A 24,409-nucleotide genomic window follows, 5' to 3' on the forward strand; every position below is an offset into this window, starting at 1 on the left:
AAAGAGGTGAAGCCAACGAGAGGGTCATATCTGTTGGAACAGTGGTCTGCTAGCTGCTGGGGCAGGGGCCATATCATCTGCTGGCCTGAGAATGGTGTGTGCACCAAGTGGTTAGAGAAGGACTAAGACCATGAGTGTGGAAAGAACTGTACAACATTGCATTTCCTTCATTGGGGAGGGGCTTTACTTTTGATTCAGTAAATGGTTCAGAGTTCATGGATTATCAAGCTGTCTCTCTCACACCTTTGTCCACAGTGACTGTGAGAAATAGGCCAGTTTACATGGGTGTCCTTGCCTAGAACATCTGCACGTGGTCGTTGGTAGAAGCCTTTGGAATCTCAAGTGGGGAGTGCTCAGTGGGAGTAGGAGAAAGACAGGTTCTATCAGAATTACCAGATGCCTGTATCACCCCATTTCCTACCCACCCCCCACCCTTGCTGCGCTCTTTGGCTGCGTGGAGATTGGGAGGCCTGGCACCTGGGGTTTGTCTGCCATAGGTGATATAGATGTTTTTGCTGCTCCTATTGTGGAACAGCACTTTCTGAGAAGCAGCTGCAAAAACTAGCATTTAGAAGTATGTTTGCCTGGCAGTTTTCACACATGATACTTAAGTTGTTCATGATTTGGGTATACCACTGGGGAAAGAGATAAGTGCTATCTTTGAAGGGCTTTAATCATTTATATAATTGTAATTTGCCTTTTAAAAAAGGACAACTTTTTTTTTTTTTTAAGATTTCATTTATTTGAGAGAGCACAAGCAGGGGGAATAGCAGGCAGAGGGAGAAGCAGGCTCCCTGCTGAGCAAGGAGCCCGATGTGGGACTCAATCCCAGGACCCCGGAATCATGACTTGAGCCTAGAAGGATGCTTAACCAACTGAACCATCCAGGTGCCCTAAAAGAGAACTTCCTTATTGGATAATTCTTAAATTAACTGACAATTTTAGGCGGTATTTATACTTTTTTAAAACAAGAATCTCTAGAAATTGGGGCGCCTGGGTGGCTCTGCCATTGGCTTGGGTCATGATCCCAGGGTCCTGGGATCGAGCCTCATATCGGGCTCCCTGCTCAGCGGGAAGCCTGCTTCTCCCTCTCCCACTCCCCCTGCTTGTGTTCCTGCTCTTCCTATCTCTCTCTCTGTCAAATAAATAAATAAAATCTTTAAAAAAAAAAAATCTCTAGAAATTGCTTATTCTCTTTAATTCAATCATGAATTTAAGTGTTGGAGACCTCTCATTTGGACAGTTATTGGAAACCAGGGAATTAGATCTTCCTAGGAGTAGAGAAATACAGTAAGGTTTAATATTTTCTTTTAAAATTACTTATTTTTAGAAATAGTACCTTTAGGATAGTCTTTCATTCTGTGGATTTTATTATGAAATCCCCATCCCTCCATTTTCTTGTACAAATTTCTAATTTTTTAAAAAAGATTTTATTTCTTTATTGGGGTGCCTTGAGCTCAGGTCATGATCCCAGGGTCCTGGGATCGGGCCTGCATAGGGCTCCCTGCTCAGCAGGAAGCCTGCTTCTCCCTCTCCCACTCCCCCTGCTTGTGTTCCCTCTCTCGCTGTGTCTCTCTCTGTCAAAAAACAAATCAAAATCTTTAAAAAAAAATGAATGTATTTACTTTTAAAGATTTTTTTTTTTAAAGATTTTATTTATTTGACAGAGACACAGCGAGAGAGGGGACGCAAGCAGGGGGAGTGGGAAGGGAGAAGCAGGCTTCCCGCTGAGCAGGGAGCCTGATGTGGGCCTCGATCCTAGGACCCTGGGATCATGACCCGAGCCGAAGGCAGACACTTAATGACTGAGCCACCCAGATGCCCCCAATAAGTTCATTTTTTAATAAAAAGAATGAACTTAATTGTTAAATTGGTGATGCTAAGGAGATGATTTATGTCCTGTTTATCTGATGCACGTTGCTTCAGACCGCTTTTGTCAGAAGCACAGCTTACGCTTACTTGGGTAGATATAATATGTGAGAAATCTCCTAATTATCAAATGTAGACTTAATTGCAGGGAGAGTATTTAAGCATTTTAAGAGAAGGCTGTTAAAATATATAAATGTGGGGCGCCTGGGTGGCTCAGTCGTTAAGCATCTGCCTTCGGCTCAGGTCATGGTTCCAGGGTCCTGGGATGGGGCCCTGCATCGGGCTCCCTGCTCCTCAGGAAGCCTGCTTCTCCCTCTCCCACTCCCCCTGCTTGTGTTCCCTCTCTCTCTGTGTCTCTCTCTGTCAAATACATAAATCTTTAAAAATATATATATGTATATAAATGTACCATTTATTTTTCTTAGTTCTGAAATTCAAATATGTTGAGTGCTATTGTTGTTATGGCACTATAAAGTAATATTTTAATTACATATGATTCTTCTACATCATGACTGATCTGACACACGTTCTGGCTATTGGTGTATTATTGAAAGTATTAGTTTATTATTGTGGGTTTTTAGTTCCATTCCATTTTTGTTTTCATCTGTTGCATCTTCACATCTAGCCATCTGATTGATCGGCTTGCGTGACCTTAAGGATCAGGAAAGAATGTATGGATGAATCATTATAAATTTATCACCACCACTAGGAAAAGAAGTCAGAATGGAAATCCTTCCCAGTAGTGGTTCAGAATATCCACTATCTGTAATTTTTCATTAATGTTGCTTGGCTGCATCCTTGACAGAAAATTTCCAATCAGAGAGGCGCTTGGGTGGTTCAGTTGGTTAAGGGTCCAACTCTTCTTTTCCGCTCAGTTCATGATCTCCCGGTTGTGGAATCAAGGCCTGCATTGGGCTCTGTGCTCTGTGTGGAGTCTGCTTCAGATTCTCTCCCTCTCCCTCACGCTCTCTCAAATAAATAAATAAATAAAACCTTTAAAAAAAAGTTTTCAATCAGAGCAGTTCTGTTGTATTTTTTAAGCATGTTGTGGTTTTTTTTTTAAGGTTTTATTTATTTATTTGACAGACAAAGCGAGAGAGGGAACACAAGCAGGGGGAGTGGGAGAGGGAGAAGCAGGCTTCCCACAGAGTGAGGAGCCCGATGTGGGGCTCAATCCCAGGACCCTGGGACCATGACCTGAGCCGAAGGTAGACGCTTAACGACTAAGCCACCCAGGCACCCAGGCATGTTGTATTTTTTAAGCACTATGTAATATTTTCTGTTTAAAATGAATATGCAAGTGAATCTTTGTTTTATTAGAAGTCATAAATAGAAGTTATAGTAGGAGCAATTAAGTAACAGTACAGAAACATTGTGCTTAGAGAAGGGCTTTTTGCAGGGCAGAGTTTAGCTCTGTGAGTTCATGGATTGGCTCAAGTTTATTCTGCATATGAGAATCTGCCTGACTTTATATGACTACTCGGGAATCCACCTGCAGGTAACTCAGAGACTTGGAGTGAAAGGGAAGATAGAGGTAGTTGACATCATCAAGTTCCCGTAGTAAGATGATGCATCTTAGTGAAATATCCTAAAATACTATATATATGTAAGTAGCTTTTACTCTTTTCAGTGTAATGTTTTACAGGGCTTTAGGGTTTTAATTTTCTAGAAGGCAAGAATTGTGCCCATGTAAATTTTAACATATAGCTTGTCCGAGTTTATAAGTTGTTGACAATTTAATGCTTTCAATGAAGAAGCACAAGATATGTGTTTTAGAAAGTAGAGCTGCTTCCCTTTTTCATGAGTTTTTGTGGCTCTATATGTTTCCTTAATCTGATGTCAAAGTGCCTGTAATATGCATCATGGTCCCTAGGATGTAGAATGTTCTAAATAAATCATTCTAAATAAATGTTTGAGTCATTCTTGAATTGCCTTTTTTCCTTAGAATTACCTCAAAGTTCATATTAAAGTACAGCATCCATCACAGACTTCCCACTCCATGTACTAACTAACTACTCTTCAATATGGAGCATATTTCGCTCCACATCAGTGGATCTTAGGAACTTCCTTGGAGTAACCGGAAAAGTATTAGATCATTTTTCACATCCTATCTTATAATTGCATTAAGTTAATTAGAAATTATTTGTATTTTGTAGACTGCTGAACAAGAAACTAAAGGCCTTCCGAGTAAGAAAGGAATTGTACAGTCTATTGTGGGTCAAGGCTATCATCGTAAAATAGTTCTGGCATCACAGTCCATACAGAATACTGTATATAAGTAAGTATTTTGCAAAGAGAAACTGTAGGTATTTAATATTTCACATAATGTTATTTATAAAAATATTTTTAAGACATAACTTTATAGGAGAAATCATTTTGTAACTAGGTTTTATTGCTACTTCAACAAATAGATCCCTATATATAGGTTCACAGTGAATATTATCTGACATAAGATTTCACTTAATTACATTTGTGCTGAAACTGTTGATGGCCTGAGACCCTGGTCTATTCAATACCATTATTCAAAATGTCCAGGAGAGGGCATCTTGATGTTTCTTTTTTTATATAATTTATCACTGATGCTTTTTATTTAGGTATTTTCTTATAGTCCCTAAAGCTAATTCTTAGTATTTAGAGAGAAAAGTACTAATACATAAAGTAACCAAAGCATTATAAAGCTGTCACATGTAAACCTTCAGTTGAGTAACTTTTAAGTATGAACATCTTTATCTTGTATAAAGATCCCAATTTGGAGTTGCTATTATTTCTAAAGTAGTAGGCTTTGTAAAAAAAAAAGAAAAAAGAAAATTGTATTTTTTCTTTTCCAAAAAATAAAAATGTTCCACTACCATTTAAAAGTTAATCCAGGGGCACCTGGGTGGCTCAGTTGGTTAAGCGACTGCCTTCAGCTCAGGTCGTGATCCCGGGGTCCTGGTATCCAACCCTGCATCGGGCTCCCTGCTCAGCGGGAAGCCTGCTTCTCCCTCTCCCACTCCCCCTGCTTGTGTTCCCTCTCTCGCTGTCTCTCTCTCTCTGTCAATTAAATAAAGAAATAAAATCTTTTAAAAAAAATAAATAAAAATTCTCCCAAAGTTTCAAAATAGTAACTGGCACACAATATTTGGTCTTAATTTATTTCAACTGTAATGCAGATTTTTTTTTTAAGATTTAAGATAAAGCATCATTTTCCTACAATTTCAAAATTATTACTACTTTTCACCTTTTGAACCAATAGAAAGTTATATAAAATCTCAAAAAAATTGTAAGACAAATTTACAAATAAAGCATTTTCAAAAGCAAGGATCAACCAAAACAAGGCTCAGATGTGAAAATCTTCTTTCTTTTCAATTCTTATTATACTTACCCTGGCCCTCGCTATAATTTTCCTTGTCTATAACTCTTCTGTTACATTAACAAGGACATTGCAGATAACCTTCAAGTTGGTTTCCATCCTTAGTCCCATTCCTAGAGATACATCTTGTATGATGTGTATACTTGCTATGTATTATTCATACTTTTAAAATTTTTGTGTGTAATATTTAGGATTTAGGTTCTTTACGTTTCTCTTATAACTGCTTATTTTCAAATTTCTACCTGTCAGCAAATTTTCATTTCCAATTATATTGGTTTTATTCCTGATAATAGAAAAGCCTTATTTATTTTTAAGTTATTTACTTAGCTAATTTGTTTTCATTTTTTAAGTGATGGACAGTCTTCAGCCATTCCTGTAGCCAGTATGGAGTTTGCAGCCATTTGTCTCAGAAATGCCTTGTTGCTGTTACCCGAAGAACAGCAAGATCCGAAGCAGGAAAATGGGTCTAAAAATAGTAATCAATTAGGTGGGAACACGGAGAGCAGTGAAAGCAGTGAAACTTGCAGGTATTCTGGTCCTTTTGTAATCCTTTTGGCCCTCTTTGGTGAAACCCCTCAGGACTTCATTTAAGTAAGCCTCTTTGGCCTTTAGATGATTCCTAAAATCTCAAGCCCGAATTTTTCCTAAATCCCCTGTTTTGAGTAATAAGAAAGGAAAGTATGAATGTTAAGTATTTCTGGAAGAGAGAAATACTGTGAAGACTAAGTGAGGAGAGAACCTAAGAAAAGTAGAAAGAAACAACTTTTCATAGATAGGAAGAATAGTTGTGAAGAAATCCTGTTGCTCTCTCAGAGATAGCATTTTGTTTTTATGTTTATTAAAATAAATACTTAAATCCTAAAACTTCTCCTTTTTTCTTAACCTATGCCTTTTCTCTTAACATACCATAAACTATTAACCTCCAGAATATTTCTATTAATTTCTAGTTTTTTAGTATAAGTTAAATATTAACCAGTCTCTAGAAATTAAGAGAGCTTCTCCTAATAATAAAACACCATTATATATAAAGTTGTTTTTACACATGGCACCTTTAAATTCAAGTCTTTCATCCCAGCGTTTTTTTCTTGATTATGATAGAAATACATGTATTAAAGAAAATATGAAACAAAATTGTGGGGTTTTTTTGTTTTTTCCTCCATTGGGGTTATGTTTTACTGTAGTTGATAAAAAGCAATCAGAAGACCAAGAAATGTGTGAAAATACAGGAGTGATTTCCTTTGTAGAGATATTGTTTACAATTAGAAATTTTTAAAAAACAGCACCATGTACTTGAGGGAAGAAAGTGAAATACAGTATAGCTTTAGCACAGTGGTTAAGCATTTTGCATTTGTTGTTTTTGGCTCTTGTATATTTTTGGGATAAAAAATTGCATGGGAGTGGGGGTAGGGAAACAATTTTATATTTAATTGTTTATTTGCTCTTCATAATTTAGAGTCTGTCTTTATTTTAGCAGTAAAAGCCATGATGGAGATAAATTCATTCCAGCTCCACCTTCTTCTCCATTGAGAAAACAGGAATTAGAAAACTTAAAGTGAGTATCTAAACAAAATTAGGGGTGCCTGGGTGGCTCAGTCCTTAAGCTTCTGCCTTGGGCTCAGGTCATGGTCCCAGGATCCTGAGATTGATCTCTGCATTTGGCTCCCTGCTCGGCGGGAGGCCTGCTTCTCCTTCTCCCGCTACCCCCTGCTTGTGTTCCCTCTCTCTCTGTGTCTCTCTTTGTCAGATAAATAAATAAAATCTTTAAAACAAAAATGAGTATAGCATCTATTGCACGTTATTTTTAATCTTTATTTTGTTAATGTTATGAATTATATTGATGGAATGTCAAATGTTAAACCAACCTTTCAATCTTGTGATAAACCCCGCTAGTCACAGTGTATTATCTTTTCTTATAAATTGTTGGATTCAAATTTTTAGTATTTTGTTAAGAATATTTGCTTCTTGCTTGCCCGGCTGGCTGACTTGGTGGAGCATACAACCCTTGATCTTGGGGTTGTGAGTTTGAGCCCCACGTTGGGTGTAGAGATTACTTAAAAATAAAATCCTAAAAGAAAAAAGGCCATCTTTTACATTTAGCCACATAATTACCACTTCTGACTGATGCTAGTTTCCATAAGATATTCCCTTCATTCTGAGGCTCTTCCTTCAACATTTCTTACAATACAGGTCTTAATTTTCCTAGGGTTTTGGGTTTTTTTTATCTGTTTAAATCTACAGTTGTCTTTATTTCATCTTCATTCTTAGGATATTTTCACTGAAAACAGAACTCTAGATTGGTAGAGTTTGGTTTTCCTTTCAGTCAGCTCTTTGAAGAGGTCACTGCATTAACTTCAACTTCTGTTATTTCTGATTAGAAGTTTATAGTCATTGTACTGAGGTGCCATTTTTCTATCTATAGATTGTCTCTGTTTTTCACCAATTAGACTATGATGAGTCTGAGTGTGATTTTCTTCATTTTTACTCTTGCCTTGGAGTTCGCTGACTTTAAGTCTATAAATTTATCTTTCAACAAATTTGATATATTTTGACCATAATTTTTTTTTTTAAGATTTTATTTATTTATTTGACAGAGAGTGACACAGCGAGAGAGAGAACACAAGCAGGGGGAGTGGGAGAGGGAGAAGCAGGCCTCCCGTGGAGCAGGGAGCCCCATGTGGGGCTCAATCCCAGGACCTGGGACCATGACCTGAACTGAAGGCAGATGCTTAATGACTGAGCCACCCAGGCGCCCTGACCATAATTTCTTCATATTATTTTTGGAGTTAGGCTGAATGATATAGCATTACTTTTAAGAATGATTTCAATAATAGAACTGAAAATTAAAATGAAAAAAAGCCATTATTTTATTATTACTATTTTTTTATTTTATTTTTTTAAGAACCATGATTTCTTATGTTTTGCCTATTGCAAAAGAGTGACAGAAGTACATTTAAACATATATATGTTGCTCGTAGCATTGTCAATTGATGGATTACTTTTGGAAAACATTTCATTTATTCCCATTTTTTTCTGACAAACAGTGCTAGCCTTGTGAAAGGTACAGAGGAATTAGAGATAGAGGAAAAAACACTGCCTTCAAAAGCAGATGGCGAGGAGCATATGGGTGGCTTATTTGGTTGAGTGTCCGACTCTTGATTTCAGCTCAAGTCTGATCTTAGGATTGTAGGATCAAACCTCACATGGGGCTCCACGCTCAGTGGGGAGTCTGCTTCTGTCTCCCTCTCCCTTTGCCCCTCCCCCAGCTTGCACGCTTGCTCTCACTCAAATAAATAAATATTAAAAAAAAAAAAAGATGGCAAACACTTAAGACAAAATGATTTTAATTTGTATCTTAGTTATTAGGTCGTGAGATTTGGGGTGTCTCTTTTTTTCGTGTGATATTTTATTACCCTGAGAAGTAAAAAATGACCTCATTTTAAAATTTTACATTTTGTTCAGTCTGCTCAAGGTGCTCAATCTGATGCCAAGGTTAACTGATGGCTTGTATTTCTTTTTCTGTGAACCTCCTGTTTATAGAATTTACCATTTTCATATCTGGTTTTTCATCCTTTTTGTAAGAGTTTTTGATGTTACAGAAATTGGCCTTTTATCATTTCTGAGATTTATGATTTTAGTTGTAAAACAGAATTCCATAAGTATTCGTGTAATGTGTAGAAAGGCCTTCTTGCCTCCAAGGATGAGAGAATAATTCACCTATGTGTTGTAGCACTGTCACAACCACCAATATAAATTCCTGTTTCATCTAGAATGTATTTTATAGAAATGAATAAGGTCGGGATCTATCTTTACTGTGTGTAATTTTTTTCATAGTATAGTCCATTTGATTAACTTCATTTAACTTTCAAATAAAGCATGCAACAGAACTATAAAATGTTAAGATTTTATGTCTAAACAGTTTAAAATTACATTTTAATAAAATGTATAGGTTTATTTGCATGAAAAAATTGGATCTATATCAAAACCTTCATGGTGGTTATCCCCGAATGGTGGAATAACTGATGTTTTTTATTTTCTTATTGGATATCTGTTTTTTCTAACTCTTTAAAAAGGAAGCTATTTCATTAATGTTAGTGAAGCTCCTCCTTGCATACCTAGTGTTTTTGGAGGAATATTGGCCAGCAGGATATGTCCTTTTCTCTCTCTCTTTTTTTTTTTTCCATTTAAATAAAGATGTGCCCCTTTTTTTTAAGATTTTTATTCATTTATTTTGAAAGAGAGAGAATGTGTGTATGTATGTGTGTGAGAGATAGAGAGAGAGCAGGGGGAGGGGCAGAGGCAGAGGGAGAGAGAATCTCAAGCAGACTACACCCCAAGTACGGAGCCTGACATAGGGCCCAGTCCCACAACCCCAAGATCATGACCTGAGCCAAAATCAAGAGTCAGGTACTTAACCGACTGAGCCACCCAGATGTCCCCAGGATGTGCGCTTTTCTGATCATACTCTGTCAGATCAGCATGTTCATGCCAGGGCATTGCTGTCCATGAGCACAGGGCTCCACGCACCATTCTCACCTAGACAACAACTTTTTATTTTTTTATTTTATTCTGTTGAAGTGTACCATAAATTCCCACTTTGCATTCATGCCCTCTCTGTCCCGGGTTTTATTATGTTGAGGAAAGAATTAATCCTCTGATTATATGGAGGATTAAATCTCACATTTAGTTAGAAATGAGTTGGTCATTTAAGATTTTGAATGTAGAGTTTTGGTTTTTTGAAACTTGACAAGGTTAATTAAATGTTTTTTGGGGGCACCTGGGTGGCTCAGTCAGTTGAGCATCTGCCTTCAACTTGGGTCATGATCCCGGGGTCCTGGGGTGGAACCCTGCATCGGGCTCCCTGCTCAGTGGGGGGAGCCTGCTTCTCCCTCTCTCCCTGCTCGTGCTCTCTCTTGCTGTCTGTTTTTCTCTTTCTCAAATAAATAAAATCTTTTAAAAAAAAATAAAAAGTGGGACACCTGGGTGGCTCAGTCAGTTAAGTGGCTGCCTTTGGCTCAGGTCATGATCCCAGGGTCCTGGGATTGAGCCCTGCATTGGGCTCCTTGTTCAGTGGGGAGTCGTCTTCTCCCTCTCCCAATCCCCCTGCTTGTGTTCCCTCTCTCACTGTGTCTCTCTCTGTCAAATAAAATCTTTTTAAAAAAATTTTTTAAAAAGTAATAAATGTTTTCTTCAGTAATCTTTATATTAAAATTTCTTGAATTTTCAGATGAGTCATAAGATAGCAAGGAAATAAAAGTACTGTAACAAATTACCAGTGCAGCGGTGCCTCTGTGGCTCAGTCGGTTAAGTGTCCAACTCTCTTTTTTTTTTTTTTTTTAAATATTTTAGTTATTTATTTGAGAGAGGGAATGAGAGAGAGCATGAGAGGGAGGAGGGTCAGAGGGAGAAGCCAACTCCCTGCTGAGCAGGGAGCCCGATGCGGGACTCAATCCCAGGACTCCAGGATCATGACCTGAGCCGAAGGCAGTCGCTTAACCAACTGAGCCACCCACGCACCCAGGTGTACAACTCTTGATTTCAGTTCAGGTCATGATTTTAGGGTCGTGGGATCGAGCCCCATGTTGGGCTCCACACTCAGCATGGAGCTTCTCTCTATCTCCCTCCACCCCGCCCAACCACCTCGTGCGCACAGGTGTGTGCATGCTCTTTCTCTCTCTCTCTCAAATAAATAAATAAATCTTTAAAAAAAAATAACCCAAAAAACAAATTACCAGTGAAACAACAGTGATAACAAAATATACAGAAGAATGTTGCCATTGAGTGAAATAAAATTGAACTTTTATTTATTTTTTATTTATTTTTTAAAGATTTTATTTATGGGCGCCTGGGTGGCTCAGTTGGTTAAGCAACTGCCTTTGGCTCAGGTCATGATCCTGGAGTCCCGGGATCGAGTCCCACATCGGGCTCCCTGCTCAGCGGGGAGTCTGCTTCTCCCTCTGACCCTCTTCCCTCTTGTGCTCTCTATCTCTCATTCTCTCTCTCTTGAATAAATAAATAAAATCTTTAAAAAAAAAAAAGATTTTATTTATTTAACAGAGACACAGTGAGAGAGGGAACACAAGCAGGGGGAGTAGGAGAGGGAGAATCAGGCTTCCCACCAAGCAGGGAGCCCGACGCAGGGCTCCATCCCAGGACCCTGGGATCATGACCTGAGCCGAAGGCAGATGCTTAACAACTGAGCCACCCAGGCACCCGTAAAATTTAATTTTTTAAAAAACAGTCAAATTTCAACCATACAACTAAAACCATGCTAGATTTTTGTCCTGAATGGAAATTTATAAAAACAATGCAAATTAAGTAAAGCTAATCTTTATTTGGTAAAAATGAGCTCATGGGAAAGAGGTGGATTGTAGTGCTCAGCCAGGACAATATTTGGGACAATGCTTTGATTTGCCAAAAAAAAATGTACTGTTTTCCCCCAGTGTTCCTCATGTTTTCTAGAGATGTATTTCTTTATGGGTCCACCTGGATTTTATTTATTTTTTTTATTTTTTTTTTTTTTAAAGATTTTATTTATTTATTTGAGAGAGAGAGAATGAGAGACAGAGAGCACGAGAGGGAAGAGGGTCAGAGGGAGAAGCAGACCCCCCACTGAGCAGGGAGCCCGATGTGGGACTCGATCCCGGGACTCCAGGATCATGACCTGAGCCGAAGGCAGTCGCTTAACCAACTGAGCCACCCAGGCGCCCCATGGATCCACCTGGATTTTATATTTATCTACAGGGTTCATCTATATTTTTTTTAAAGATTTTATTTGAGACAGAAAGAGAGAGAGAGCACATGAGAGGGGGGAGGGTCAGAGGTTCATCTATTTTTAATAGGTTATTGTGTGTGATAAAAATCTTAGTACAAAAAATTATATAGTGTAGGGGTGCCTGGCTGGCTCAGTCAAAGAATGTGCGACTCTTGATTTCAGGGTTTTGTAGATTGAGCCCCATGTTAAGGTGTATAGATTACTTAAAAATAAAATCTTAAAAAGAAAAAAAAAAGTTGCGGGGCGCCTGGGTGGCTCAGTCGTTAAGCGTCTGCCTTCGGCTCAGGTCATGGTCCCAGGGTCCTGGGATCAAGCCCCGCATCAGGCTCCCTGCTCGGCGGGAAGCCTGCTTCTCCCTCTCCCACTCCCCCTGCTTGTGTTCCCTCTCTTGCTGTGTCTCTCTCTGTCAAATAAATAAATAAAATCTTTAAAAAAAAAAAAGAAAAGAAAAAAAAGTTGGATAGTATAAGTAAAATTTGGCCCAACCCAGTCCTCTGTTTCTAAGATCTTCCCTGAGGGGTGACCAGTTACACATTTCTTGTATGTCCTTCCAGTGAGATTTCTCATTCCTGTGCCAGCATATGTATATATGGTAATTTTTACACTAGCAATTGGATAGTGTCCCCATCTTCTTCCATACCCTACTTTTCCCATTTGACAATGTATCTTTAGAGATTGCTCTGCATTGGTACAAAGCTCTGTTTCTTTCTTTCTAATAGGTGCATAGAATTGTATTATATGGATATGACATACTTTATCATTCCTTTATATTTAGTTGTTTATAATGTTTGTCTTTATGTTACAAATAATGCTGCAGTGAGTATCATTGTACACAGTTTTTAAGGAGAATCCTTAATGAGTAAGGTATTTTAAACAAATTTTAAATTTGATTTTAATTTTTACAAATTTATTTGAGTACTAATCTTAGGATGGCTTTATGCAATTTAACAAGTATATTATTCTCTAATGGTTGAACAGCTGCAGAGTTGTGTAAATTAATTTTGCCTTCTGAAAGTGGCATTAAAGAGAAGGGTATGTGCAGAGTGGCATACTTCCTCTCTGAATTTTGTACCCAACAAGGCACAACTCTTTGCTTTCCATGTGCCCTAGTAGGAGGATTGGTGATTTTCAGAGAAAATAAAATTACTTCCCTATTTTTGTGGAAAGGGGCAAAGGGTCTCCATTGGGAATTCCATCATCATAAAGTGAGGTAAAGATGGGTTTGCTGGTATATATTAACATTTTTCTTATGGAGCAGATGGGAGAAAGGAAATGGAATAAGAGGGAAGGAGCCTTAGGGTAGATTTATAAAAAGAACTGCTATGCAAGACAGTAGTAATGGTAATGTGGAGACAAATGGTGCAGGAAAGGAGTCGTAAAAGATTTGTGTCGTAATTTTCAAAGCTATAAAAGCTCATAATGCAGTTGGGCGTGTTAAAGGGCAGTTCTGTGGCAGGAGCCAGCTGTCTTCTATAGAAGGAAGGAGACTGAGTACATTGGTTTTCTGTTAAGATCATGGAATTCTTAGAGATTTCATCTTTTTCTGACCTGAATTCTTTTATGTGATTGGAAATGTGTGTGTGACTAGTGTATAGTTTAGTTTTTATGGACTATTATATTTGATCCCTTGTGCCCTTTAATACCCAAGACACCAATGTAAAACCTCATTTCCTATTTCCAGCATAACTAATATGCAGTAAATTATCATGAGTGTTATAATGGCCACTTCCTTTGGTATGGGTTCACAGCCTCTTGAGTACTTTCATTTTTTTCATTTGTACATAAATGAAGATGGGTTCCAAAAAATATTCATTCTAACCAAGTTTCAAGAATGTTTTTTGAAGACAGATGACACGTGAAGCAATTGTGAGGTTCTATATTACAATTAAGATAGATTTCAGAAAAATATTCTCACAATTAAAACAGAAATTTACCTCACATCAGGAAATGTCTCAGAAATCAACTAAGCAGTTTAATTGTGAGGCTCAGATGAACAGATGAACACTGTTAGAGTATTGTTCAGTTCCTGAATCATTCCGAGCTCTGCAAAGCCATCAGTTTCATTCAGTTAGGAAAGCACACACATATATACACACACATTCTACAGCCTTAAATGAATGCTATGACTTAAAATTTTCAAAGAAAAGATGATTCTATTTCTAGGTACGTACCCAAGATAAATGAAAACTTGAACATACAATAAATATAGCAATTTTACTCATGATAGAGAAAAACTAGAAATAGTCCAGTAACCATTAATAAGAGAACAGATAACTAAATTATAATCCACTATATACACTGGAATACTTTTCAGTTATAAAAAGCAACAAATTATTGATGCACAAGTCAATATGAATGATTCTCAAAACATTTTGTGTTTCTTATATGCAGTATCTACAGTATGATTCCATTTATGCCATTTATATGACAGGCAAAACTACAAAACTAATTTATGTTAATAGAAATCAGCAGTGGTTGGGAGGAATTGACTGGAAGAATCTGCAGTGATAGAAATGTTCTGTATCTTTTTTTATTTATTTTTTTTAAAAACTTTTTTTTTAAGGATTTTATTTATTTATTAGAGAGAGAGAATGAGAGATAGAGAGCACGAGAGGGAAGAGGGTCAGAGGGAGAAGCAGACTCCCTGCTGAGCAGGGAGCCTGATGCGGGACTCGATCCCGGGACTCCAGGATCATAACCTGAGCCGAAGGCAGTCGTTCAACCAACTGAGCCACCCAGGCGCCCAGAAATGTTCTGTATCTTAACTGGGCTAGTGGTTACATATATATATTCAAACTCATCAAACTGTACACTTCAAGTGATGCATTTTAGTGTATATAAATTATATCATTAAAATTTTAAGGTGTTGGACTCAGTGGCTCAGTCAGTAGAGCATATGACTCTTGATCTTGGGGTTGTGAGTTTGAGCCCCATGTTGGGTGTAGAGATAGTAAAAAAAAATTAAAAATTTTAAGGTAGTTTGAAATTTTACAAAAATTAATATAATTCTAAATATATTCTTTTGAGGGGTGCCTAGGTGGCTCACTCATTTAAACATCTGCCTTTGGCTCAGGTCATGATCTCAGGGTCCTGTGATCGAGCCCCACATTGGACTCTGCTCAGCAGGAGTCTACTTCTTCCTCTGTGCTCTCTCTCCCTCTCTCTCTTGTTCTCTCTCAAGTAAAAAACTAAAATAATATGTTCTTTTGGGAAATATAATTTAACCACTAATGACTGATACATGGTCAGTTTCCCTTATATATCACTTACGAGGTGGCAGGACATGAAAAATTTGGTTTCTTAACAACAACAACAACAAAAAACCCCTATTTGTAGTTAGCATGTATTCCTTAGACCCTAAGGTTGCAGTATCCAGTACCAGAGCCACTTACCAGGTCACTGCTAAGCACATGAAAGGTGCACTGTTTAAGTGTATGGTACAACGAGGGATTTCAAAACTTAAAACCAAAAACAATGTAAAATGTATCAGTAATTTTTTATATTGATTATATGTTGAAATGATAGATATAGTAGATTATTTTAAATATGTTAAAACTAAATAATTTCACCTGATTCTCTTACTTTAATGTGTTTATGAGAAAATTTAAAATTAGAGGCGCCTAGGTGGCTCAGTTGTTGAGTATCTGCCTTCGGCTCAAGTCATGATCCCAGGGTCCCAGGAACAAACCCCATGTTGGGCTTCCTGCTCTGCGGGAAGCCTCCTTCTCCCTCTCCTACTCCCCCTGCCTGTGTTTCCTCTCTCATTGTCTCTCTCTCTCAAATAAATAAATAAAATCTTCTAAAAAAAAGAAAAAATTTAAAATTATACTTACAGCTCCAATTATATTTCTATTGGACAGTGCTGCTGAGTTTTTATTTTTAATCTTTAAAAAGATTTATTTATTGAGGGGCATCTGGGTGGTTCAGTTGGTTGAGCATCTGCCTTCAGCTGGGGTCATGATCCCGGGGTCCTGGGATTGAGCCCCACGTTGGCCTTCCTGCTCAGTGGGGAGCCTGCTTCTCCCTCTCCCTCTCCTGCTCCCCCTGCTTGTGCTCTCTCTCTGTCAAATAAATGAATAAAATATTAATTTTTTAAATGTGATTAATCACATTTTTTTTTAAGATTTTATTTATTTATTTGACAGCGAGAGAGGGAACACAAGCAGGGGGAGTAGGAGAGGGAGAAGCAGGCTTCCCATGGAGCAGGGAACCCAATGCGGGGTTCAGTCCCAGGACCCTGGGATCATGACCTGAGCCAAAGGCAGACGCTTAATGACAACTATCCAGGCGCCCCAATGAATAAAATATTAAAAAAAAAAAAAAAGATTTATATGAGAGAGCGTGCACTTGTGCTCGAATGGGGGGAGGGGCAGACTCCCTGCTGAGTGCATAGCCCAGTGCCAGGCAGAATCTCATGATCCATGAGATCATGACCTGAGACCAAAGCAAGAGTCAGACTCTTAACTGCTTAAGGTACTGAGGCACCCAGGCACCCCTGCTCTGAGTTTTTAGAACTGTGTTGGAAGTGTTTGCTGATACATGGTTTCTACAAATGTGTAATATTGTTACTATGCCAGTGTTCTCACATGCCATGTATTTTAGCTATCTCTTCAGAAAAACTTTTGTCTTTAAAAATGAATCTTAGAAAGTAGATACAAGGGGCACCTGGGTGGCTCAGTCGGTTAAGTGCTTGCCTTCAGCTCAGGTCATGGTCCCAGGATCCTGAGATAGAGCCCTGCATCGGACTCCCTGCTCAGCAGGGGATTCTGCTTCTCCCTCTCCCACTCCTCCTGCTTGTGTTCCCTCTCTCGCTGTGTCTCTGTCAAATAAATAAATCTTAAAAAAAAAAACAAAAATTTTCATCACCTTAAAAAGAAACCATGCACCCTTTAGCTGTCATCCTTTGCTCCAGTCTACTCCCCAGCTCTAATTTACTTTTTAGCTCTATAGATTTTTCTGTTCTGGACTTTGATATGAATGGAATCAATGTTGTGGGCTTTTATGACTGCCCTCTTTCACTTAGGATAATGTTTTCAAGGTTTACCCAAGTTGTAGCATGTATCATACTTGTTTTTAATTGCTGAATAATATTTCATCATATGGATATACCACATTTTGTTTATCCTTTCATTCATTGATAGACATTTGGATTATTTGCCTTTTTTAAAAAAAAATTTTCGGGACGCCTGGGTGGCTCAGTCAGTTAAATTGTCTGCCTTCAGCTCAGGTCATGATCCCAGAGTCCTGGGATTCAGTCCCGCATCGGGCTCCCTGCTCAGTGGGGTGTCTGCTTCTCCCTCTGCCTGCCGATTCCCCGTTTGTGCGTGCATGCTTGCTCTCTCTCTCAAATAAATAAAATTTTTTTAAAAAATTAAAAATTTTTATTTTTTTAAGGTTTTTTTTTAAATGTAATCTCCATATCCAGTGTGGGGCTTGAACTTAAACCCCTGAGATCAAGAGTCACATGTTTTACTGACTGAGCCGGCCAGACACCCTTTGATTGTTTTTTTCTTTACACTATTATGAATAATGCTGATATACATTTGTGTACTAATGTTTGTGCAGTCATATGTTTTTATATTTCCTGGGTATATACCTAGAAGTAGAATTGCTGGGTCATATAGTAATTCTGTTTAATCATTTGAGGAATTGCCAGACTGTTTTCTAAAATGGCTGTACTATTTTATAATCCCACCAGCAGTGTGTGAGTATTCCAGTTTGTTCACATCCTCACCAGCATTTGTTATTGCCCATCTTTTTGGATTATACATTGTGGTAGGTGTGAAGTGGTATCTCTTCTTACTTTGATTTACATTTTCCTGAAGATTAATGATGTTGAGTTTCTTTTCATGTGCTTATTGGGCATTCATATATCTTCTTTGGAGAAATGTTTATTCAAATCCTCTGCTTATTTTTTAATTGGGTTATTACCCTTTTACTATTGAGTTGTAAGAGTTCTTTATACATTCTAGACATAAGACCCTTATCAAATACATGATTTACAAATATTTTTTCCTATTCTATGGGTTATTTTCTCACTTTTTTGAAGGTAGCCTTTGAATCACAAAAGTTTTTAATTTTAATTGAGGTTAAACAAAATTGAAGTAAAAGTTTTTCATCTTGATGAAATTCAACTTACCTGTTTTTTTCTTTTTTCTTTTTAAGATTTATTTATTTATTTGACAGAGACACAACGAGAGAGGGAACACAAGCAGGGGAGTGGGAGAGGGAGAAGCAGGCTTCCCGCGGAGCAGGGAGCCCGATGCGGGGCTTGATCCCTGGACCCTGGGACCATGACCTGACCTAACGACTGAGCCACCCAAGCACCCTCTTTTTTTTTTATTTTTAGAGGTTTATTTTAGAGAGTGTGAGATGGGGGGGCGGTTCAGAGGGAGAGGGAGAGAAATCAAGCAGACTCCCCAACTGAGCACAGAGCCTGACATGGGTTCATTTCCAGGACCCTGAGATCATGACCTGAGCCGAAACCAAGAGCCAGCCAGCCAACTCACTCAGCCACTGAGGCGCCCGTTACTTTTTTCTTTTATTGACCATGCCTTTCGTGTCCTAAGAATCCTTTGCCAAATTCAAAGACATAAAGGTTTACCCCATGTTTTCTTCTAAGAGGTTGTTTTTTTTTTTAAGATTTTATTTATTTGACAGAGGCAGCGAGAGCAGGAACACAAGCAGGGGGAGTGGGAGAGGGAAAAGCAGGCTTCCCGCTGAGCAGGGAACCCAATGTGGGACTCGATCCCAGGACCCTGGGATCATGACCTGAGCTGAAGGCAGACGCTCAACGACTGAGCCACCCAGGCGCCCTTCTTCTAAGAGTTTTATAGTTTTACCTGTTACATTTAGGTCTTTTATCTGTTTTTCAGTTAATTTTTATATATGATATGAAGTAAGTGCTCAACTTAATTCTTTCGCATACTAGTACCTTATTAACAGGAAAGAAATAAGTTCATAGGCCTAATTAGTCACATATTAACATTGTTGCACAGTGGTTTAATAACCAGCTTAGGTATATGTACTGATTCTTACATGTTGCCTATTATAGGACATCTTTGTTATTCATTCTGAGATTGTGATTTTTAATTTCTGAAACTAAAAATGGAACTGCTCTAGAACTTGGAAAACAGTGTAACAGAACTGGAAAAGGGCAGGAAGTAATTTGGGGGCCCACATGGGAAATGTTTGTATGAGAAATTAAAATCACAACATATAGAATAAAAATGAGGGGCACCTGGGTGGCTCAGTCATTAAGCTTCTGCCTTCAGCTCAGGTCATGATCCCAGGGTCTTGGGATCAAGCCCCACATCGGGCTCCCTCTCCTGCTTCCTCTGCTTGTATTCCCTTTCTCGCTGTGTCTCTGTCAAATAAATAAAATCTTAAAAAATAAAAGAATAAAAATGAAATTTCAATTTGTCTTTTTTTTTTTTTTTAATAAGAGGCCCCAAAATGGATAAAAGGAAGTGTTCAGGTCACATTTAATTAAGCCCAGTTAAGTTGTTCTACAAGTATAAATTATAAAACTTTAATTAGTTCATTTAGAATTTGATATAACACTCAGTGATGATATCCCATTCAGTTAAAGGGGACCTCCCATGACCCAGTGTTTGAGAGAAGATGAATCAAACAAATGGTTGATGACATAAATATAGGCAGTTCTAGTGTACTTAAGGAATCCAGTTTCTTTTGGTTTTGGCCTAGTGGTTATATTATAGTTCATGAGACATACCTAAAACAAAATTATGGCTGAAAATCTTTTGAATCTCCTATTACTCTTACAACTGAATGTGTAGTCCTGTTGAAATGTATCCATCTATAATCAGTTCTGCCAAAGAAGGAACCTGCATATGTGACATTTCCTTCACATTAGCAGCAGTGTTCATATGGGCAGGGCTCAAGTAATTCTTCAGTGGTCTGCCATTCTGTGGAAGCCCCATATGGCCACTGCTGACATTGGACAAATCCTTTAACCCCTGTAGGTCTTACTTTTCTGTCAAGTAAATGAATTGGGTCGGATGATCATCAGGTCCCGTCTGTATATAAAATGCTGTGTCTGTGACTTTATGAATTTTATTTCCTGCCTAGGCTAGGGCTAGGTCCTTTGAGATGCTAGATTTGGTTGAAAAAACTTTGTTCAGCTTTTTTGTGTTGGGCTTCTATTTGTTTTGGATTTGGGGTGTGTTTGTCAGTAAGCTTTTTGTACAGAACTGTTACTAGAAAAGCAAAATGTTTACAAAACACAGGAAGTGAAAAACTTAAAAATTTTCTTTTAAGATTTGAAAGTTGACAAGTTTAACATTTTCAAAATTATCACAGATAATGGAAATAGCTTGAAAGACTTTTTTTTTTAAAGTAGGCTCCATGCCCACCGTAGGGCTCAAACTCACAACCCTGAGATCAAGAGTCGAGTGCTGTACCAACGGAGCCAGCCAGGCGCCTGATTATTTTTTTGAAATTATATAATCTATTCAGCTTGGAAGAAATTCTTTTTCTTTCTTTAAGATTTTATTTATTTAGGTGCCTGGGTGCCTCAAGTCGTGAAGCATCTCCCTTCAGCTCAGGTCATGATCCCAGGGTCCTGGGATTGAGCCCCGCATCGGGCTCCCTGCTCCGCGGGAAGCCTGCTTCTCCCTCTCCCACTCCCCCTGCTTGTGTTCCCTCTCTCTGTCAAATAAATAAATAAAAATCTTTAAAAAAAGAAGATTTTATTTACTTATTTGAGAGAGAGAGAGAGAAAAGCAGGCTCCCCATCTAGCCTCTCGTCGTGGGACTCGAACCCAGGACCCTGGGACTATGACCTGAGCCGAAGGCAGACGCCCAACTGACTGAGCCACCCAGGCATCTCCCCTGGAAGAAATTCTTTATTGGATTTTTTGGGTCAATTTTTCAAACTTGTTTGCTGTAAGATCTCTTTATAATTTCCTTTGACACATGGTGACTGACTAGATTTACCCCCATTTTAGCCTCTTTTAATAAGGGTTAAACTATTTCAGACATTTGGTTTAGATTCATTAAACTCACAGAATATGTGGCTTGACAGATTTTTAATGCCCAGTCTTATATGCCTTGTTGCTGTAATTTGATGCTTTAAGCAAAGTCCCTACCCCCATTTCTTTTCTTGTTTCTTTTCTGTTCTTTCCTTTCCAAGGGTTGGCATTCTGTGGACCTAGAGCAAGTTCCTCCCACATATAGAGAAAGTGTGGGGTTATGTCAGATCCTCCAATTGGGGGGGGGGTGTAGACTGGGGGCAGAGGATGGAAAGCTAGTGTGTCTCTTCCCTTGAGGTATAGTTCTTCCAGTCTGATGAACTGTCAGATCCACTGTGTGGTTGGTAAAGCAGATTGGACAGTGACTCGGGGAAGTGGGGGGCGGGGGGTTCAGTATTTTAAGTAGCAATTCTCAAAAGTAAAGTGATTTCTCTAGGGGCTTAGTAGATAGAGCTATATGTGTTTCTGGTGTTACCACTCTATAGGAATTATGCAGAGTAGAGTATTGTTTCCTAGAGGAAAAGGAGGATGAGTGAGGATGAGAGATTGGGATAGATTGTGAGGCATTAAGGGAAGAGGGGCCATAAATGTTAGTTTTAGTTTTGTGCAAGCAATGAAACTTGCTTAATCCTGACAGCTCTTGATCAGAATGCCAGCCACAGAGTTCTGCTTGACATATTTAAGTATTTTTGAAAAGAAAGATTATTAGTAGAATCTTCTACCCTGTTGTGATTTGATAGGATATCTTCTGGGGGAAAAGGGTAAAAGTTGAGGAAACCAGATTTTTACCTGGTTCATAACTGCAGTATGGACTTCCTGGGCAGCAGAAACCTGCTGCAATCTTACATGACTGATTTCTGGACCCAAAGTGGGCTTGACAGTGGGCTGGAGCAGTAATAGCCCCCTACTGTCGGGAGAAGCCAGGGCAGGCTTTTCCCAGCAAGCCTGCCTGAGGTGTGGCTGTCCTAGACGCTAGGCCCCAAAGCATGCAGGAAGACTCTCCTGTCTGTGGGAGCTGGGAAGGAGGTGGCTTCATCAGTGAGGCAGCCTGCCAACAAGACAGGTGGAGGTCTGCGTGCCTGGAGCAGTAAGTCAAAAAATGTTGAAAGCTGTGGTCTTCAGTGATTATCTGTTAAACACCTACTGCGTAGATGCTGAGGAATTGCTCCAGTGTTAGTGCAGGAAACAAAAGATGGTTGGCTTCTGCTTTTAAGGGGCTTATGTCTGATCTTTGGCCAAGTTACGGACGAAAATGGATATTCAACTTAGTGATTTTCATTCATATAGGCCCTGAGCTGAAGGTTTTCTTGGGCCTCTGGAGACTTAGGCCTTAAAAGTTCTTTTCTTCCTAAGCAGTACATACCTGGCTGATGAATTTGTGTTCATTGCCATTTTAAAATAGTACAGGGGCACCTGGGTGGCTCAGTTGTTAAGCATCTGCCTTCGGCTCAGGTCATGGTCCCAGGGTCCTGGGATCGAGCCCCGCATTTGGCTCCCTGCTCCTCAGGAAGCCTGCTTCTCCCTCTCCCACTCCCCCTGGTTGTGTTCCCTCTCTCGCTGTGTCTCTCTTTGTCAAATAAATAAAATCTTTAAAAAAATTAAAAAATAAATAAAATAGTACAAATAAGCCAAAAGAGGAAATTAAGTCACCCTAATCTCACGACACAGAGCTAAGCACTGAGGAGCTACTGCACGGGGTAGATAACTAGCCATTGCCTCCCTTCTTTGGGCCCTTGCTTCTTCCATCAGAGAGAGGATGCCCCCCAGGGGCTGTGGCCACAGGACAGCCTGGCTGGTAAAGACAACTCTTGGAAACATAGGGATATTGACAGTAAGCTTGTCAAAAAAAATCCCTTTGAGGGCTCCTGGGTGGCTCAGATGGTTGAGCGTCTGCCTTCGGCTCAGGTCATGATCCCAGGGTCCTGGGATCGAGTCCCGCATTGGGCTCCCTGCTCAGTGCAGAGCCTGCTTCTCCCTCTCCCTCTGCCATTTCCTCTGCTTGTGCTCTCTGGCTCTATCTCTCTGTCAAATAAATAAATAAAATCTTTAAAAAAAAAAAATCCCTTTGGGTAGGACATTACTTGCCTGCACTATTGTCTTATGTGAACAGGGTTCAGATTTTAAATTATGTGCTCAGTAAGAAAATTTAAACTTTGGGGTTCCTGGGTGGCTCAGTTGGTTAAGCGACTGCCTTCGTCTCAGGTCATGATCCTGAAGTCCTGGGATCGAGTCCCGCATCGGGCTCCCTGCTCGGCAGGGAGTCTGCTTCTCCCTCTGACCCTCCCCCCTCTCATGCTCTCTGTCTCTCATTCTCTCTCTCTCAAATAAATAAATAAAATCTTTAAAAAAAAAAAATTTAAACTTTGGAGGGGCGCCTGGGTGGCTCAGTCGGTTAGGTGGCTGCTTTCCACTCAGGTTATGATCTCGGGGTCCTGAGATCAGCCCCATGGCAGGCTTCCTGCTCAGTGGGGAGTCTGCTTGTCCCTCTCTCTCTGCTGCTTCCCCTGCTTGTCGGGTCTCTTGCTTGCACTCTCTCTCAAATAAATAAAATCTTTAAAAAAAATTTAAAGTTTGGATTACATTCTGTTTTCTTCCCTTTTAAAGAGACAGGCTTAAGTACCTACATTTGTATGCATAGTTACGAATGCATTGAGGAAATCATAATATAATCTTTTCTTTCTACTTTATTTTCAGGTGATCTTGTGAACCGATAGTGAAGCAATATGATAGGATGGGAAGGGCAGTGAATTAGGAGTCCATGGTGTTGAATGTTAGTCCTAACTCTAATCACACACTCCAAGCTAGAGAATATATTTAATGACTTTGGATTTCAATCTCTATCTTCTTAAAACAAAGGATGACATTAGGCACTCTTTCAGCCCCTACCATTGTAGCCTAAGGACATAAATCTCAATTTCCTTTTGTCTCCTCTGGGACCAGTCTACTTTTCTGTGTTGTGAGGAGCTGAGGGGACTACTTTGCCTTTAGTGGGGTAATTTTCCAAGGTTCCAACAACCAGAACTCATTCGGTGAAGAAGAAACAGCAAACTACTTCTGTTTGATTTGCCCAGCTGTGGCACTTTTAGAAGGGCCATTTCTAGTTAAGGATTTCAGATTATTAGAAAACTACAGGGCTGTGGGGGTTGCATTCTTCCTTAGACTGAAATTACAGCCCAAATGCACTTAATGATACACATATGTACTGTAATTTGTAAACATAACTCAAAACCCTGGATCTAAGTTGGGTCATTTGCAGTTGGCCGTTCAGACCTCATTTCTATTTGACAGGGGTTTATTTTAAGATTGCTTTTTGGAGCGGTTGTTTAACATTCAAGTGATCTATTAGTGTCAAGTCTTTAGCTAGACCTGTTTTAAATGAGCTGCCCGTTAAGTAGAAAACCAAACAAATTTGCTTTCCAACGC

At 39.1% G+C, this 24,409-nt stretch overlaps 1 protein-coding gene across 5 annotated transcripts in view; it reads left to right on the top strand.

Annotated features, from left to right (window-relative positions):
• Window positions 1–24,409, top strand: part of CNOT10 (CCR4-NOT transcription complex subunit 10) — a 77,566-nt gene that overhangs the window by 42,357 nt on the left and 10,800 nt on the right. For 4 of the 5 annotated variants that reach the window (XM_025884691.2, XM_025884682.2, XM_073902341.1 and 1 more), the window contains exons 11-13: window positions 4,026–4,147; window positions 5,572–5,748; window positions 6,693–6,773. In XM_025884691.2, the coding sequence (XP_025740476.1) occupies window positions 4,026–4,147; window positions 5,572–5,748; window positions 6,693–6,773 (380 nt within the window). The remainder of the gene's footprint in view (window positions 1–4,025; window positions 4,148–5,571; window positions 5,749–6,692; window positions 6,774–24,409) is intronic. The other variant, XM_025884672.2, reaches the window with a different exon arrangement.

This window comes from Callorhinus ursinus, unplaced genomic scaffold (assembly GCF_003265705.2).
Source record: "Callorhinus ursinus isolate GAN/ISIS: 27379988/994484 unplaced genomic scaffold, GSC_fseal_2.0 scaffold1, whole genome shotgun sequence".
Lineage (NCBI taxonomy): Eukaryota > Metazoa > Chordata > Mammalia > Carnivora > Otariidae > Callorhinus > Callorhinus ursinus.